The sequence below is a fragment of the Bidens hawaiensis genome, unplaced genomic scaffold, assembly GCF_021521415.1.
Source record: "Bidens hawaiensis isolate Kalapana, Puna unplaced genomic scaffold, B.hawaiensis_p1.1 tig00023652_1, whole genome shotgun sequence".
Classification (NCBI taxonomy): domain Eukaryota; kingdom Viridiplantae; phylum Streptophyta; class Magnoliopsida; order Asterales; family Asteraceae; genus Bidens; species Bidens hawaiensis.
Genome location: NW_027505037.1, coordinates 67134 through 85853, shown reverse-complemented (window position 1 = coordinate 85853; position 18720 = coordinate 67134). Strand labels below are relative to the sequence as shown.

At 33.3% G+C, this 18720-nt stretch overlaps 1 protein-coding gene and 1 pseudogene across 2 annotated transcripts; both read left to right on the top strand.

The window, feature by feature from the left end:
- The first annotated feature begins 3307 nt into the window (after positions 1 to 3307).
- LOC143610065 (general transcription and DNA repair factor IIH subunit TFB2-like) lies at positions 3308 to 6932 on the top strand (annotated as a pseudogene). Its single transcript, XR_013149523.1, has 12 exons — positions 3308 to 3606; positions 3670 to 3862; positions 3968 to 4071; positions 4127 to 4172; positions 4257 to 4316; positions 5128 to 5196; positions 5270 to 5353; positions 5425 to 5594; positions 5680 to 5770; positions 5860 to 5940; positions 6356 to 6430; positions 6721 to 6932. The product of XR_013149523.1 is annotated as a general transcription and DNA repair factor IIH subunit TFB2-like (transcript).
- A 7681-nt stretch (positions 6933 to 14613) lies between these two features.
- On the top strand, positions 14614 to 17737 carry LOC143610063 (uncharacterized). The gene is made up of 3 exons (XM_077084642.1): positions 14614 to 14898; positions 16399 to 16485; positions 16598 to 17737. Exons 1-3 carry the CDS (start codon positions 14614 to 14616, stop codon positions 17735 to 17737), a joined length of 1512 nt encoding a protein of 503 aa, XP_076940757.1.
- The last annotated feature ends 983 nt before the right edge of the window (positions 17738 to 18720 follow it).

Genomic DNA, 18720 nt, shown 5'->3' with positions numbered 1-18720 from the left:
TGATTCTTCAGGTAACGACTAATTAATTCAATCTTGTATCATATGAATCACAAATAGGAAGCAGTTTCCCCAATTCCTTAGAAGCTAATGCAAAAGTATGAGGTAAATGAATGAATGAATAATTGTTGATTCAATTAGGTCAACAGCAGAAGAGAAGAAGTTAAACCTAATCATCATCATATGCATAAATCTTCATAATACCTCTCACATTGCAGCATGTATTCCACAAATCACAATCAATCAAACAATCAATCCTGTGCGGACAATAAGCAATCAAATATGTGGCTAATGAGAAAGAAAAAACGTACGTAAAATATGAAATAGCCAGGTAGGCGAATGGATTATGCATAACTGCCTGTGTGTTTGTAATTGTGGAGGAGTACGTAAATTCTTTTATTCTATTCGTGAAGATGAGGAAAACGGTAGGGTTTTGTTGGGGATTGATGTAATATAATATTCGCATGCAAATGGCTTCTAACACAAATTCATGAAACCGGATGGTTGCCACCAATATAAATATGAATATGAAAAATTGCTAATATAATAATATTTGACATGACATACGCAAATCTATAATTCTATGCGAATTCAGTCGGTTTCACTTAACAACACAACCATCCGGCCTACACCAAAGTTAATGAAAAAATGATCAAAGTTGCATAAGATCAAGATTTGATCATTGGTGGAAAGCTAGTACATGTACATTGCACAACCCACACAACCATCCAACCAACCCTAACATATATGCTAAAACTCAAAACCATAATTATATATACAAAAATAAAAAGAAAACATTTTGTGGCACCAAAGTTGTTAATTATACTAACTAGGTAAACAAACAACTCGAATTCGGTCGGTATCAGCTAATTTCGTAACATCGGCTGTAAATTAGAAAAAAAAACGTTCAAAATTGTATCGGCACACGTACAACTTATGATCAAATCAAACGAACTTGGTTACGATGTAGCTTACGATACAAATAATATATTTAAAATGTTGTTTACTCGATCGTTAAAATCCAAGCGTGAGTCGATATCGTATTTGTTTATTATGGTTCCAGAAGTAAATCCAAATAATAAATTCTTCAAAAAGTTAAAATATTTAACAAATAGGATAATAAAAAAAATTGCATAAGCAAACATACACAAAAAATAAAATAGGTGCTTACTGGTATCATTCAGATGTTAACTTCTGTTTGGCTTCTTCAAACTCTGCATCTGAATCTGAATCTGAATCGGTCAGTTGAAATTGGAGTCTGAATGAACCCCTAAATAATGCGACGTTCCTTTCTCAATCCTCAACCAGATAATTTTTTTCTCCAATAGCAATTGATGCGAATTTTATTTTCCTTTGTTTGTTCTGCCAACTTCTATGGTGTTTGTGTGTTTATATTTTTATTAACATGGTAGTTACTAGATTGATAGTATTGTTAAGATTAGGCCTCAATATTAGAGATAAGGGCTTCAATGGTGAAATAAAGATGGATTGACAAAAAACACAGATTGCAAGAGGATAGGGGTGTTTGTGGTTCGATTTTGATGGTTTTTGGTTATCAAAGGCCGAAACCCAACCGTTGAAATTCCGTTTCACGGCTTTTCTAATATGTAATTTGCTTTGAATAAGGACTTAAAAGGGTTTCACGAACATGAACAAGTTCATTTCCTTCATGGGCGTTCGTGAACCGTTTGTTAGACCAATTAAAGCTTACTGAACGGGCATGATTAAGGCTTCATTGTTCAGTTCGGTAAGGTCGTGTTTGTTCATTTATGTTCGTGAGTGTCCAATAACGTGTCCGTCATTTATGTTCGTTAAGGTGCTTTCATTCACGTTCATTAAGTTTGTTTGTTTTTTATTCTTTTACAGTTTATATTTTTTTTAGTTTAACTATATTAGATAAATTATATTTCTTATCTACATAGTGATGCTTCAAATTTTAGTTTGTTTATATTTGACGAGTTCGAGAGTTTTTTTGTTGCGGATTTGATTAATTCAGTAGTAGATATCCATGAGCATTTCTAGATTTTAATCCCAACTGAAGGACATTGAAGGTAATCGTTTATGCCCTAAATTGTTTCATCACTTGATGGCAGCATGAGAATGCTTCTCAATATCAAAATCCAGCCCAAAACGTTTCCTTTTCTGGTTCATTAAAAATCTCGGTTCAAAGTCTGGATTTGGATCCAAAATCAGTTGTATCGGTCTGCAGGTTTATAGGTCATAGGGTTTTCTTTATTTTTTGTAGGAAATTCTATAGAGAAAGGCTATCAAATTAGTTTTGTTCTCTTTTCCTCTTTCATTTGTTACATATTACGTGAATTGATCTTCTACCTATGAACATTAGCTTATGTGAATAGTTTTTGGCTGTTGCTTTCATTTTCATGTAGTAAACCCAAAGCAACTTTGAGACGAGAGAAAGAATCCTCAACTGCATGTTATCTCATGTTTTAAGAATTTCTGTAACTCATGTTCTTCATTAATTTTGGTAAGAGAGAATTAAACTACTATGAACAAAAGTTCATAATAATGGATGGTTTTTAATAATTTAAGATAATTAAACTACTATGAACAAAAGTTCATAATAATGGATGAAATTTAGGATATTTGCTTTAGAGATGTGATTATTGGTTATAGCCCAAGAGGTGAAATATTGGTTCCGTTTATTTTCATCACAAAGAAAAGGTTAATTATTCCAACGTTATGAAGAGACGATATAACTTTTGGTTTCCGTACATCCATTTTAAAGAAAAACGTAGAGATAGATTTGGACATATCAATGACTCTTCATCTGGCATCGAAAGTTTTACTTCGAAAATATACATGAGATGAGATACCTTTTTGCTTTCATACAATTATTTTAAATAAAACTGTAACGAAAGACTTGGTGAACTATTGTTAAGTTGTCTGTGCCGGTGACTGGGCGAACTAATTTTAGGATGTATTTTGGTTGGTTATAATAAAAGTTTGTTTTAAGATGCATTTTGGTTGGTTATGATGAAAGTTTGGTCATTCAGTACACTTATTAAGAGCTCTGACTAAGCAGGTATTTCATTCAGTTCGAAATAGTTCAGAGGAATAAAATAGTCATTCAGATGCCCATCCATTCCATCGTTAGTTACCTCCCTCCCTCCCTCCATCTACGCACACTGTGCTTGCCTGCCAATCAGGTGGTTTTTAATTAATTCATCCTTTTTCAATCTCTTCTTCTTTTTGTAATTGTAATTAATTTACTCATTGATTGATTTCTAGGGTTCACTTTTGTACTCTGCTATTGATTGTGCGTTCTGTTTCACATTAGCTAGCTAGCAATCAAAGAAAGATGCTGCAAGTGAGGATCATCGCCAAGAATTTCATGGACATGGTTGCCTCATTACCCGCCATCAAGCTCGACAGTCTTTACCAGAATCCCTTCATCTGTGAAGCCATCTTACGATCTCTGCCCCCATTGGCTAAGAAGTATGTTCTCCAGATGCTGCTGTATTTGGATGATGATGTTCCCGTCACTGCCACTTCATTGCAAGAATGGCTTCTTCCCGCCTCGTCTTCAAAGCATACAGTTGCTCTTGATAGACTCATTCAGTTGAGAATCTTTACTCAATTCATCTATAGGTATTATTTTTAATTAATGGATTACATAGATTCTCTTGCTAGATTATAATAACTCATCTGCAGGAAAAAGGAGACCACTTACCTGTTAAACCGGATGTTTCAGATGAACCTCTTTTCCCTTTACTTACAACAATTGATTGTTAATAAAACATCTTTGAGCAGCGGTGTCTTGCCAAGAGAACCCATGGCTTCTAATATTACACTAAGACTCCCAAGTTTGGAGGACCTAGACTTGTATGCAGCTCAACAATGAGAGGTATAATAAAAATAATAATAATAATAATAATAATAATAATAAAACCTAATTCAATATATACCTTTTTTTGACTTAACTAACTATTAATATTAGTATTATATCTAGTGTTTCTTGCTGCATCTAATAAACTCTGCGGAAGCTGATGTTAAAACAAAAAGCATCAGCCCTTCGATGATGAAAGTCTTCCAACGAGGCCTTTTAAGTCAAAGGTATTCTTTTTTTAATCATATTGATATTATCGTTTCTGACGTGGTTGATCAACAGAGACAAAGAAGGTCCTAGGCTTACTGAAAGTGGTTTCCAGTTTCTGGTACGATTAATTTAATGCTATATATAATGTACTCTGATCTATTTTATATCAAATTTGATTATCATTTGTTTGTTTCTGTTTCAGCTAATGGATACCAATGCACAGCTCTGGTATATCATCAGGGAGTATATCAGTAATTCTGAGGTATTCATTCATCCAATTTCTAAATAAGTTAGGTGTTTTCAATGATTTTGCCATATAATCGGCTTGGGCTTGGTAGTTGACGACTTGTTAGTTGTTATTGGGTTAAGTAATAAAGAATTAAGACATGGGAGGTTTTGGACGGGCCCTATATTTCCCTTGTTAGGGCTCATAGGCCTGTAAACGAACACGAACAAGGGCATGCTCGTGTTTGTTTATGTTCGTTCATTTAAAATCTAATCGAACAGTTCACAAACATAAATGAACAAAGATAGACGAACATATATGAACATTCGTAAACGAACGCAAACAAACATAAATGAACACACTTAAGTGAATACAAACGAATAGATAGAAAACATATTAAGGTGATATAATTTGTAAAACACAAATAATATTTTATTATTTTCTATTAATGTGTGAACGAACATAAATGAACGTACAAAACATGTGTTCATGTTCGCTCGTTTATTAAATGAACAAACATAAACGAACTTCCCGCCGAACGGTGGTTCACAAACAGTTCACTGAACGTCGGTTCATTTACAGGCCTAAGGGGTATTATGTTTTCTTGTTGAGTAAGTTTTGTAACCTTAGTTAGTCTATATCTTTACATCTTGTACTTGTAACCTCTAATCACACGAGAGTAGAGAGCATGAGCAATAGCAAATTCCTGGTTGTATCCCATGGACGTAGGTCAGCTTAGACCGAACCACGTAAATCCTTGTGTCCCATGTTCGTTTAATTTCTGCAGTTTGATTGTGTGTGTGTTTTGCTATAACCGAGATCCTAATAGATCACTTGTATAAAACAGGACAGGGGCGTGGATTCAGCAGATCTTATATCATTTCTGCTGGAACTTAGCTTTCATGTTACTGGCGAGGTATCTTATGTATAAAACATGAGTTGTATATGATGGCCGTTCCGTCCCATATTTACTGATAATTTCTGCATAGGCATATAATGTGAACACTTTAGATGATATACAAAGGACAACAGTTAAAGATCTTGCAGATTTGGGCCTCATCAAACTCCAGCAGGTAGGTGAATAATGCTATAGTTGGAAGAAATAGTATAATTACTTCTCATTAGCGTATGTTTCTGTTGGTAGGGGAGGAAAGATAGTTGGTTTATTCCTACTAAACTGGCTACCAATCTTTCTATTAGCCTGTCAGATGCATCATCAAGGAAGCAGGGATATGTTGTTGTGGAAACCAACTTCCGGTTATATGCTTACTCTACCTCTAAGTTGCATTGTGAAATCTTAAGACTCTTTGCAAGGTAGGTACTAGACAGATTTCTTCAGGCATGTTTTGTTTGATTGATTCTCAAGCCACCATTGAGTGTTTGTTTGTTTGTTTTGCAGGGTAGAATATCAACTTCCTAACCTTATTGTTGGATCCATTACAAAAGAGAACCTCTACAAGGCCTTTCAAAATGGCATTACAGCAGATCAGGTAACCTTTCCTTTTCAAATACATATACAAATACACACACACACACGCACATAGGAATAATCTTTGTTGTTTGTGGAAATGCATTGCAGATAGTTTCATTTCTTCAGCAGAATGCCCATCCTCGTGTTGCAGAAAAAGTGCCATCTGTACCAGAAAATGTCACCGATCAGGTTTTCTTTTCTAATCTATTTTGAAAGTTACTATAAGATGTTCTATAATGGAAACTGTTGTGTTTCCTTGTCGGAAAAACTCTCTTTTACAGTGTTTTGTCGGTCTTAGTACTACAGTGCTCTTAATCCAATCACTAAGGTGCTCAACCAGTAACCACCATTATCTAAAGGTCTAAAATACCCTTGATCAGTGAAAAAACTACAAGAGTCAAGTGAACCAAAGCCATATCATCTCTAATCTATAATGTTGACCATTGGTTGGTTAAGTAGGAAATCTTGAAACATAAACAATACACCTATATGAAAAGTCCCCTGGTACAAAAGGAATATCATTAAAGTGCCCTTAATCCAATTTCTTCAAATGCTATTGATTTACGTTTACTAATTATTGGTTATTTATTTTTTTTTATTACAGATTAGGCTGTGGGAATCGGATCTAAACAGGGTCGAGATGACACCTGCTCACTTCTTTGATGATTTCCCATCAAGGGTAAGAAACAACTCGTATAATATCATATTTACCTAACCAAAAAAATTAAGAGTAAATGTACTCATTTCAAAACTTAAAAGAAATCTCGGTTTCATTAAATACATTTTTCTTATAGCCTATATACCCTTATCTTTCTTTGTACACTTCAAACTCCGATCCTAATGCTAGTTTTAACGGGAGGGTATAAATGTTATAAATTTGAAATGAATGTATTTGATATTATAATTCTTTGGTTTTAAGGGGTACATCACAAACCGCTAAATGTTTGATTTTTATAATTCCCAATGTAGGATGTGTTTGAAGCAGCGTGCGATTTTGCAAGAGAATTCAGCAGTTTGCTTTGGGAAGACTCAAAAAAGATGCGACTTGTAGTGAAAACCGAGATCTATGGACACATGAAAGATTTCCTCAGCCATCAAAAGTAATAGTCAACTCTTGGTGTTTTTTTTTGTCCAGTAATTCACTGTTATATATTGTTTAATTTTTTATTTTTATTTTTATTTTTTTTAATTTGTTTCCAACTATATCATAAGGATTTAAATACAACTATATCAACTAATATTAATAATTTTTTTTAAAAAATATTTAATATATTAATATTCAAAAAAGAACTTGTGGCACCGACATTTCACACTTTATCTATATATATAATTTATAATATAATGTAATGAATTTGACTCTCAATCACCAAAATATATTTTCTTGCTTTTTATATAATATAGTTATTATTTAAACACAAATGATTTTAAAGAAAAACGAGGTACAAACGCGGGGGCGCGAATGTCGTCGGTATCGGCTATGTTTGTTTTAGTTTTTATTGGTTGCGTACGTTATGGTAGCAAAATTAATGGTTGGAAAACCTAGGTGTTGCATCGGCGAGCCAACAGCCGATAGCGGTTTGGTTTGAATTAAATCAAATAAGTGGCACCGGAGCTAACCCATAAAAGAAAAAAAATCGGCAGCGTCCAATCGCACGTGTGATCAATGTCGGTAATTGAGTTCGTCACGACACCAGATCTTAACCGTTGAATTTGCATATTTAAAAAAATTACATATATATTTGATGTGGACCAACCAGAAGGTTAATTACGACACCAAAACATTGTTTTAAATTTTAATCATATATGTCTAATGTATTACAATATGTGGGACGTGTTTAATATTAGCGTGCTGGTGATGGAGGTTTGTGAAAAACGCATATGCACTTATATATGATGCTGACAAGATGCAACTATAGCGAAAAAATGAAGATGTTATATGGTTATATCGTTGTATTTCGGATCACAACTAAAAGAATATATGTAATTTTTATGTCATTGGGTTTTGACAATTTTTTATTTAAGATGTTTATGTATTTAAATATATTATATTTACAAGTGTAAATTTTTTACATCACCAGAATAAGCATGATATTCAAGATTTAAGTTTAGTCCAAACAGATTTGGGTTATATTTTTCTAATGAAATAGTATCATATTATAACTTAAACTGAGTAAATTTAAAAGTTAATATAAAACAGGTATATATGTATGTCTGTGAAAACCCGTGTCATGTTGGGGTTCACTCGTCTAACTTGAATTATGGGGTTTGTGTCTGGTTCATTGTGAGTTTGACCTTACAACACATGAACGCAACATATTTAACACTCATGCTCGTAATATATATGACAGTATGAGGTATGTTTAACATAAAATAAGTTTATATTTAGACTGCTAAAATCATATAAACATGTAAATTGTCTTTAAATGTGGTGTATAAAAGGATATATTATGCAAGCATTTTTATTTTATTTCTTGAACAGCTAATTTGGATTAGTCCATCCAATCATCTCTATTTTCGAAGTATCAAAGGCAACTCTTAGGAGAAAACCCGTCATAGGTGAGAGTACTCGATGGCCCAACCTAAAACCTTTTTTTTTGTCACATAGTGATACTTTAACCCAAGACCTCTCCTTTTTAAATTGAAGTCTTTGAATGTCTCACCTCAACCACTTAAGCTAGGGACTAGGGAGCATCGTATAAATAGTTGTATTTTTTATAACCTTTATTTCAATACAGATATGCATTGAATACATCAATATTAATTTTGTTTGTGTTGGTTTTGTGTAGGATTTAGGTTTTAGGCTTAGGCCCATGTTTATCTTTTTTTTATTCTCTTAAGTGGCTAGTATTTTATAAATCAATATGTTATGGAATTGCAATCTTTACACTTTATCAATAAAATACCTAGTTGTAACATATTGTTATACGTTCACCACTGGAACCAAACCATGCTAAAGTTCTCGTTTCATATTTATATTTTTCAGTGTTGTGTGATTATCGTGTATACAATATTGTGGTTGTATAATGGCTACTTGTTCCTAACATTTTGCATATTATTTTATTTATAGTAAAAATATATGTCTATAAAAAAGAAGCTCATCTATATCCAGCATACTCTCTAATAAAAACCCATGTGTTTTGTTACTTACACTCCCACATTAATCCTCACAATCTATATCCATTCTTACTCTCTAATAAAAACCCATATGTTTTGCTACTTACACTCTCACATTAATCCTCATAAGTTTTTAAAATTTTATATTGTTTTATTAAATATATTTAAAGGGTTATGTTCAAATAAGAAGTTTGATATATATATATAGATTAATTAATATTTTTCTTCATAATTTTAACTCCATACCTAATTTTAAGAATTCTTATTTTAAATTTTAGTTAAAAAGCACACAAAAAAATAAAGATTTTTTTCAAAAAGGAATCTCAAATTAGTTCAAAAAGTCGATGTATATCATAAAATTTAAAATTTAAAAAAATTCATCAATTTGGCTTTTCTTATCTTTAAATGTTAGCAAAATTCATTTTATAGACATTATATAATATATATCAGCCTTTTTTATTTCTATGTTATGTTATTTAAAACCTCGTTTAGTCTCAAAGAACCACAACAACAAATAATGTCAATTAATCAACTACTTTTTTATTTTTAAATTGTTGTAAATTGTATTGTAGGATGATTTTCTATTAACAATATATGATAAATATACTGTTAAAATGTATTTTGATTATGTATTTTATTTAAATTAGTTATCCGTATGGTATAGGGATCTCAAGCTTGTATTTGTATATATCTTTCATTTAACCCATATTTTTTGCTTTCAGTATGTATATTTTATTCTTTTTTGGAACGACCAACTAAGTAACACCGGGTACTCCGTACGCGATCCCAATTGGCTAAAGATAGCCCGAGCCGGCCATGAGTTTGGACGGACGGATCCCCTAGCGGTTCACTTATTGAGGGATTCCCCGGATAAAACCCGACCCTCACGCCCGTCAAACGGCACGGCAGCAAGGAGCCAGTAAAACCGGGTGAGATCAGGACTCGAACCCCGGCAAGCTAGGGTCATCCCTCTTTTTCTAAAATTAATTTTTAATAATTTGCTTAAATATAAATCTTTTCCCTTCTTTTGATACAACAACAATAACAATCATACCCAGTATATCCCACATGTAACTAAAGTTATCTGTAAGTTGACTAGGGTTTAAGAAAAGTTAGAGGTAGACAAATCTTACTTTTATTTTTAAAGATAGAAAAGTTGCTTTCAGTTTTTCTTTTATGTGAACTTGAAAAGACAGCAATTGGGGGCCGGCCAATGAATGATGTGAACTTGCAAAGCCAGAAAACGCGGCATGTCATGCACGTGACCCTTCCTTTGCGTCAGTTTCATTGTTACCAGCAAAGGGTATATAGGAAGCGTTTAAGTACTTGGTATTTATTTTATAAATTTGTAATTGTGATAAATATAAGTACCTCCCAGGCCCAATATTGTATGAAGAAATAGAGCTTTGTAGATGTAGCCATGTAGGTGATAAACCTTTCCTTAACTAGTCATGGTAGATCTATATATATATTGGGAACTACTTTCCTTAACTAGGCATGGGATGGAACAATGATTTAGTTTTATTTATCTACCCGTTTTTAACCCGTGCATTACACGAAATTTATTAAATGATAAAAATAAATAATGTATGTTATTTTAAAGGAAAAAACAAAATTAAAGGTAGAAATAAATGACATAAATTAGGCCCGTTGGTTTAATTGTGATTCTTAAAATAAATGACATAAATTAAACACAACATGTGATACAAATGTTGTATGCAAAGAAGTAATTTCAAATTTGTAAATCATCATTTTAAGGTCTCATTTAACATTGTAAGTTAATGTACGGTACAAAGTAAACGACTTATTAATTAGATTTTTTTTTTATGTTTCACGACTTATGAAATGCATTTTTTTTCATGTTTCACCACGTGTACTGCACATGATGAAAAATATGAACTTAATGTAATTTATCGTGTAACAATATTTAAAAGATGATGGTCAGTGTGCATATAGACGATAATCTAGAGCATAATGTCATCAAAAAACATATATGCACACCTAAATTAACATATACTTTCTGTAGTATTGAAAAACCACCACCAACACAATAATTGATTATATTTAAAATCAATTTTTCTTGAAGGGTGATTATAATTGTGGCGGTTATAAACATTGGAATAATTAATGCAATTCACCAAGCTATATTATAACTCAATTGACAAAATGTTATTGACTCGTCATCCATGGATTAGGAATTACGATGGTAAATTAGGCTAGAAGTGAATGTAGGCTTGACACCTAAGCATCAACATTTTCTTTTATTAGTAGTGTAAGATCTGTATTGTTGAAATTGATTATGTGATAAATATTTATGAAATTAAAAAAAAAAAAAACTGACGGTTTTCAAAAAAACAAAAATTTCAGATTTATAACTTTTAGCAAAGATATGAATTGTAGAATTCTAAATTTTTTTGGTATAATCAATCAAGGTTTTAATGTAATTTTTTTAGAATAACAACGTTTAGAAAATTAAATTAAAGATCAAAATTAAATAATCGCATTAATTGAAAATTTAAATTAAATAGCAAACTAAAAGTTTATATATATGAAATGAGAAGCTTTCTATAATTCAAACTTGAATTCACAAGATCTTATTGTTAAAAAAAATGTTAACTTCTTTAATAAAAAGTAAGATATAAATTGTGCATAATTATATTATTGGTATTAGATTCTTGTAAATGATCATTAATATGAGCATAATATCTTGAAATATAACTCATTGATCAAATCATTTTCACTCATGACCCATAGATAACATGGATTAAGGGAAAGAGAAATTAAAAGATTATGATGAAATTTTAATTTAAAATTAAATATGGTTAAAACAGCTAGACGTCATCATCTTTGTTTATTAATATAGGAAGAGGAAGATACCTTATTCCAAGAATTTAAGGGGGAGGGGGGGGGGGGGGGGGGGCATTAATAGAGATTTAGATGAGGACGCTCCCGTGATTTTATTTGTGGCTTCTTTTCATATTTAAGTTTAGCATACACTAATATCAAGTTAACGTCAAAAGTTCAAAATATTGTTCAAATTTTTGTTGGATAAACTTTTATGAGGCCAACATGGTCATCTCTAGAAACACCGAAATGAAGTTAGGGCTTTAGACCCTTATTTCCTGAAGCTCATAATTTTCAAAACAAAATTAATAATTATACATAAGCAATTTGGGATTTGGATTAATGTGTATGATTTGAGCGAAGTATAATCTGAATCAGGTCAAAAAAGGTGTGAAGAACTACAATACTTCTGTATTCGCAAACAACAATGATAACATCTTGATTTTTTTTTTAATGAAAGCAAGATAACTTTGTTACAATAAGGCCTCGGTTTTAGACATTCTTTTAGACCCCTAAAGAGGTTGAGCCGGCCTTGGAGGCCAACGAGCTGGTGGTAGAGTGGTAAGATAGTAATTTGGTGTTCCACATGACCCATGTTCGATTTCTACCCTCATCATTTAGTTTCAGCGACACCGGGTGATGATGGTAGAGACGAGTAAGTGTCATTCACTAGTTGGATCCTTGAACTGAATAAGTTTTATCTCATCGTACCATCGTGCCTTCGGGCATGAGAAAATATGAGAAAAATAGAAAGTGATCTGCTTATTTTTTTTTCTACGGTCAACTATTATTTTAATGGGTCAACTAACAATTTAATTTGGGTTGTGACTAACGGGCCAGATAATCACTGTACCCGGCCCAACAAGTTTGAACAAGTCAAATTATTATTATTATTATTATTATTATTATTATTAGTGTTAGGGTTAGGTTTAAATAAGAAGTTTGATTTTCCTAAGAAGGCTAAAAAGGAGGGTATTTTAGTCTAACACTTAAATATCAAACCCACTTAACTTAATTTCAAAAACCCACTTACATTAATTTCAAAAACTGACTTACATAAAACCCAATTACATATTTACTCTCTACAACCACCACCACTAATATCAAGTGGTGGTGATTTTATTTGTGGCTTCTTTTCATATTTAAGTTTAGCATACACTAATATCAAGTTAACGTCAAAAGTTCAAAATATTGTTCAAATTTTTGTTGGATAAACTTTTATGAGGCCAACATGGTCATCTCTAGAAACACCGAAATGAAGTTAGGGCTTTAGACCCTTATTTCCTGAAGCTCATAATTTTCAAAACAAAATTAATAATTATACATAAGCAATTTGGGATTTGGATTAATGTGTATGATTTGAGCGAAGTATAATCTGAATCAGGTCAAAAAAGGTGTGAAGAACTACAATACTTCTGTATTCGCAAACAACAATGATAACATCTTGATTTTTTTTTAATGAAAGCAAGATAACTTTGTTACAATAAGGCCTCGGTTTTAGACATTCTTTTAGACCCCTAAAGAGGTTGAGCCGGCCTTGGAGGCCAACGAGCTGGTGGTAGAGTGGTAAGATAGTAATTTGGTGTTCCACATGACCCATGTTCGATTTCTACCCTCATCATTTAGTTTCAGCGACACCGGGTGATGATGGTAGAGACGAGTAAGTGTCATTCACTAGTTGGATCCTTGAACTGAATAAGTTTTATCTCATCGTACCATCGTGCCTTTGGGCATGAGAAAATATGAGAAAAATAGAAAGTGATCTGCTTATTTTTTTTTCTACGGTCAACTATTATTTTAATGGGTCAACTAACAATTTAATTTGGGTTGTGACTAACGGGCCAGATAATCACTGTACCCGGCCCAACAAGTTTGAACAAGTCAAATTATTATTATTATTATTATTATTATTATTATTATTAGTGTTAGGGTTAGGTTTAAATAAGAAGTTTGATTTTCCTAAGAAGGCTAAAAAGGAGGGTATTTTAGTCTAACACTTAAATATCAAACCCACTTAACTTAATTTCAAAAACCCACTTACATTAATTTCAAAAACTGACTTACATAAAACCCAATTACATATTTACTCTCTACAACCACCACCACTCCACCGCCACCACCTCACCAGAAAAGTCCGGAAAAACACAATGAAAAACACAACGAAAAACAAAATGTAAAAAACACAATGAAAAAAACACAATAAAAAGCACAAATGTATGACACAATGTAAAAAATACAATTAAAAAAACACAATGGAAAAAAAATACAATTAAAAATACTATTGTATAACACAATTTTGTAAAACACAATTTGGTAAAACACAATTTGTAAAAAACCCACTAACTTTTTTTAAATTTTATATAACAATATGGTACTCATATGAAAGATAAAAAGACACTCGTTATTATGGTGAATTTGTTTTTGTTTTTCAATAAAAACGTCGTAAAAAAAGTTATGGACATTTTAAAATGATGGGGGAATTTGGCATGTGTCTTGCATGTGGAGAGAGAAAGTCAACAAATGTGTTATTCCTTTTATGCCCTTTACCTTGTGTTCACACTTGATTTCTCCCTAAACTAATCTCAACCCTCCATATTCAAAATCAATGTACAAGATTACTTTTTATCATTCCTACAAAAACTATACTTCCTTTTGTAAGCTAACCCATTATTATTATTATTATTATTATTATGATTAAAATAAACGGTGAGTCCACCCTAACCGTGCGCGTCAAGCTTTGCTTTGTTTCCTCCAACTAAGTCCGACTCAGCTACTCGGTACCGACGATCCTCTGTATGATTCACAGTCAGCCGTACACAAGTAGTCTTTATTCAATTTCACACCAAACCCATTTCAAATCACTCAATTTAGGCCTAAAGTTGAAGTCTTGGATGAAAGATTTGGATGGATCGGAAGAGCAGTGCGGTGTTGGATATAAGTTCAGATGAAGAGGGTAGCGGTGGTAATTGGTTGAATGAGTTGCTGGGTGATGATTCGGATGAAGTGGTGGTGGTGGTGAAGGAGAGTGAGAAGAAGAAGAAGGTGAAAGTGGTGGATGATGATGATGAGTGTGTGGTGCTTGATAAGGATCCGAATGCGGATGTGGAAGTAAAGAAGGATGATACTGGTGGTGGTGGTGGTGGTGGTGGTGATGAGGATGAGATAGTTGTTGTGGGTGAGAAAGGACAGGTTAGATGTTTTTCATTGTATTGGTTTGTTGTCTGCAGTTTTAGATGATGAAATGGATTGTTAGGGTTTGTGATTTTTTTTGTTTTTGGGTGATTTTTGAATCATCATTTGGTTGATGAAGTGCTTTGTTAGGGTTTGCAAAATTTTGTTGGGGGTGATTTTTGATTTATTTAACTGTAATTTGTTGATTTTTGTTGATGAATTGCCTTGTTAGGGTTTGCAAAAAAAAATTTGGGTGATTTTTGATTAATCAACTGTAATTTGTTGTGAATCGCCTTGTTAGGGTTTGCAAAAAATTTTTTTGGTGATTTTTGATTAATCTAACTGTAATTTGTTGATTTTTGTTGATGAATTGCCTTGTTAGGGTTTGCAAAAAATTTTTTTGGTGATTTTTGATTAATCAACTGTAACTTGTTGATATTTGTTGATGAATTGCCTTGTTAGGGTTTGCAGTTTTAGTTGTTATTTTTATTTTTTGTTATTTCTTCAACTCTAATTTGTTTGGTTTTTGTTGATGAACTGCCTTGTTAGGGCTTGAAAATTTGTTTATATTATTTTATGTGTGCTCTTTCGATCTATCCGACTATCCAACTCTAGTTTCTTTGTTTTTTGTTGATGAACTATCTTGTTAGAGTTTGCAAAAAAAAAAATTTCCTGATCCATCCAACTCTAATTTGTTTGATTTTTGTTAATGAATTGTCTTATTAGGGCTTGCAGTTGATTTATTTATTTTTCATTTGATGTGCTTTTTGATCCATCCAACTCTAATTTGTTTGATATTGTTGATGAATTGCTGTATTAGGGTTTGCATTTTTTTTATATTTATTTTGTGTGCTTTTTGTTCCGTCCGAGTTTGCAATTTTAGTTTAGTTTTTTTGGGGATCTTTTTGAATTTTGATTCATTCATGATGAAAAGATTAGTGCTATATATTATGTACCTGAAAATGGCCGGATTGAGGCTTGATTTGGTACTTGTGCAGATGAATGCAGTCAAAACAAGGTTTCTTAATTACATGCCATGAAAAGATGACCCTGTTGGTGAAAGAATATACCCGATTTGACCCGTTTCATGCACACGGGTATGAAAACGAGTCGAAATTTCTCTCTACCATCTAGGCATCTACACACATTAGTTTCTGCGATGTGTGATTCTATTAACTTGAATTCTGCATTAGTTACCATGATCGACCCGATTTCATGAAGACGGCCGAAGTTTATCATGACTCTACCATCTAGACACATAAATATATGTTTTCTTTTTCCTGTGAACATTTTGTTCATGTAGAAGTCATGTTAATTAAATCACAAGAATATACTCAATTCAACCCGTTTGCATGAAAACAGGTCAAGGTTTATTATTCTATCATCCTGGCATAAACATATATTTGAATGTGTTATTTGATTAACATGAATTCCACATAAACAAATGAGTTACAATAAAAAAAACAGTAAATAGTTATATACGGTCTGTGACATTTATGTTTCTTGATCTTTTTGTAGGTTGCGTGTCGAGATTATCCTCATTCAAGGCACCTTTGTATCAAGTTCCCATTCTCCACTACCCCAAATCAAAGCCACTGTAATCAGGTAAATAATATTATTTCAAGATGCATTTATTTCACCCTTTTAAACCGATAACGGAAAACTTGCATAATTACCATAATACCCTTTTGATCTCCTTCATTTTCTTAAATTTCAGTGTTATTGTTATGTTTGCGACTCACTTGCTCCATGTGCATATTGGGGCACCGGCAGTTCAAGTATTGACCATTGTCACGCTACCGATAAAGACCAGTTTTGGGTACTCGAGAGAAAAAAGGCCAGAAGCGGTACTAAAACCGTCCAACCCGCAAGTCAACCGCCCCCGGTTAACCTTTACATACCACCACCGGTTATTAATCAACCCGTATTTCAGATTCCAAAACCGGGCCCTGGTAATCATCACAGAAACCAATTGCATCCAGGTTTATTATCTCGATTCGTGAATCAGACTCAGCAGAAGTATAATCAAAACTCTACGCTTCACAGACCTGTTTTCAAACGAACCCATCCGCTTCGGGCTGCAACAGTGGGACAGCAAAACCGGTACAGCTCATACAGGAGCAATGTGGGAAATCCCATTAGGCAGAACAGCTACCCAGTCAATGGGATGCTTTCCGGGTCAAGTAATTATGTGGGTTCGGTACAACAACCGAATGCAGTCAACGCTTCTGTTCCATGTCCTCCTAGGTCAAGTAAGTATGTAGGTTCGTTACAACAACCGAATGCAGTCAACGCTTCTGTTCCATATCCTCCTAGGTCAAGTAATTATGTAGGTTCGGTACAACAACTGAATGTGGTCAACGCTTCTGTTCCATATCCTCCTCAAAGTCAAACCTTTACACCTTTAACTGCAAATCAACCCCAACACCAACCGCAATTCTCCAGTCAGTTAAACCCGAGTTTTCAATCTCATGTAAATTCCAATCTGCATTACCAACCCCCTGTTTTTCCACCACCGTCTTCTCAACCCCAACCCGTGTGCAGTCAGTTTACTTATACCGTGCCAGTGCCAGTTCAGCCCAAAACCCAAGTAGATAGCCCGTTAGTTCAGGTTTCGGATGCTACTCAGAATATTTCACAAGCAAATCAGTCTCAGGGCCCTATAGTGGGTTTGGGTTTTAAAGATTACGGGATGGGTTTGCCTACAGGTCAAGATTCCAGTGGAGGTGCGGTCTCTAGCGGCTTATATGACTATCGGTTTGATTGGATGTTTGATAACCAGCCTCTTGATCCAGGGTTCACTGACTATTCGTCTGATTCTGCTTTTATAGACACTGGTCCCATCTTCCAGTTTTAAGGCTTTCGATCCTAATGGCTTTTTTTGTTGGCAACTAATCAGCGGTCAACATTAGTGCTTTACTTTTAAGAGTTGGTTTGGATTTTTGCCCTTGTTTGGGTTTTGTTTCAACTAGAGTTTTAATGTATTTATTTTGTTATCTTTTATGTAAGGTGTTTTGGAGTTTTTTTAAGTATGATTTTAGAGGATGCAAACAAAAGTGTTTGGGTTGATGGCTTTAACACTTACATTTTTTACTTTACCTTTCTTTAACGTGTCAGTTTGTAGTTTGTATTAGTATTAGACTTAAAACACATGGCCGGTTCTAAGTTCTGAACGGTTAAACCTACAAAACCGAACTGTTCGGATCTCAAAACAGACGATGTGCTATAGGTTTGGTTGGTTTGATCTGTTTGTGTGGAGTCTTTGGATATATGTACATAAAATGTATATTGCGTTTGACAAAGCAGTAACCGAATAAGTTTAAAACAAACACTTTGAATAAAATTGGCATAACAGGCTATAAACGAATGTTCATTTCATGTCTTAATTTTTCAAATCAAAAGTAAAGCTGCGAGCAACATGGGAGCCGCCAAAACCGGATAAAAGGAGTCATGATTTCAAGCTATAGCTAATGTAGAACAAAGTATCTCATAACACAGTTGCTTTGGGTTTGACTTGCTAATCAATAAATTGGATTTGACCTAAACATTGACCAACACCGAGAAATCTTTTACCAATCTCAACAACAGTGCAAGTTAACAAACTATAGTTGATAATATACATCAACAGATCCAAACACTGGGTATACAACAAGTTGGTAAACTACCTTCACAGTAAATACAAACAAAATTCTCTCAACATATGGAAGCTGGAAACAAAGAAAGGTAAAAAAAGAAAAAAAAAAAAAAGGACCACACTCGATATCAGTAGTCTGCATGGATGTTTGGTCATGGGTCCTGTGAACGAAACATGGATTCGGGAATCAGGATCACAAAAAGTCT

Coding starts and splice junctions, on each gene's coding strand:
- LOC143610063 (XM_077084642.1), top strand. CDS start 14,614: ATGGATCGGAAGAGCAGTGCGGTGTTGGATATAAGTTCAGATGAAGAG. Junction 14,899..16,398: donor TTGTGGGTGAGAAAGGACAG/GTTAGATGTTTT, acceptor ATCTTTTTGTAG/GTTGCGTGTCGAGATTATCC. Junction 16,486..16,597: donor ATCAAAGCCACTGTAATCAG/GTAAATAATATT, acceptor CTTAAATTTCAG/TGTTATTGTTATGTTTGCGA.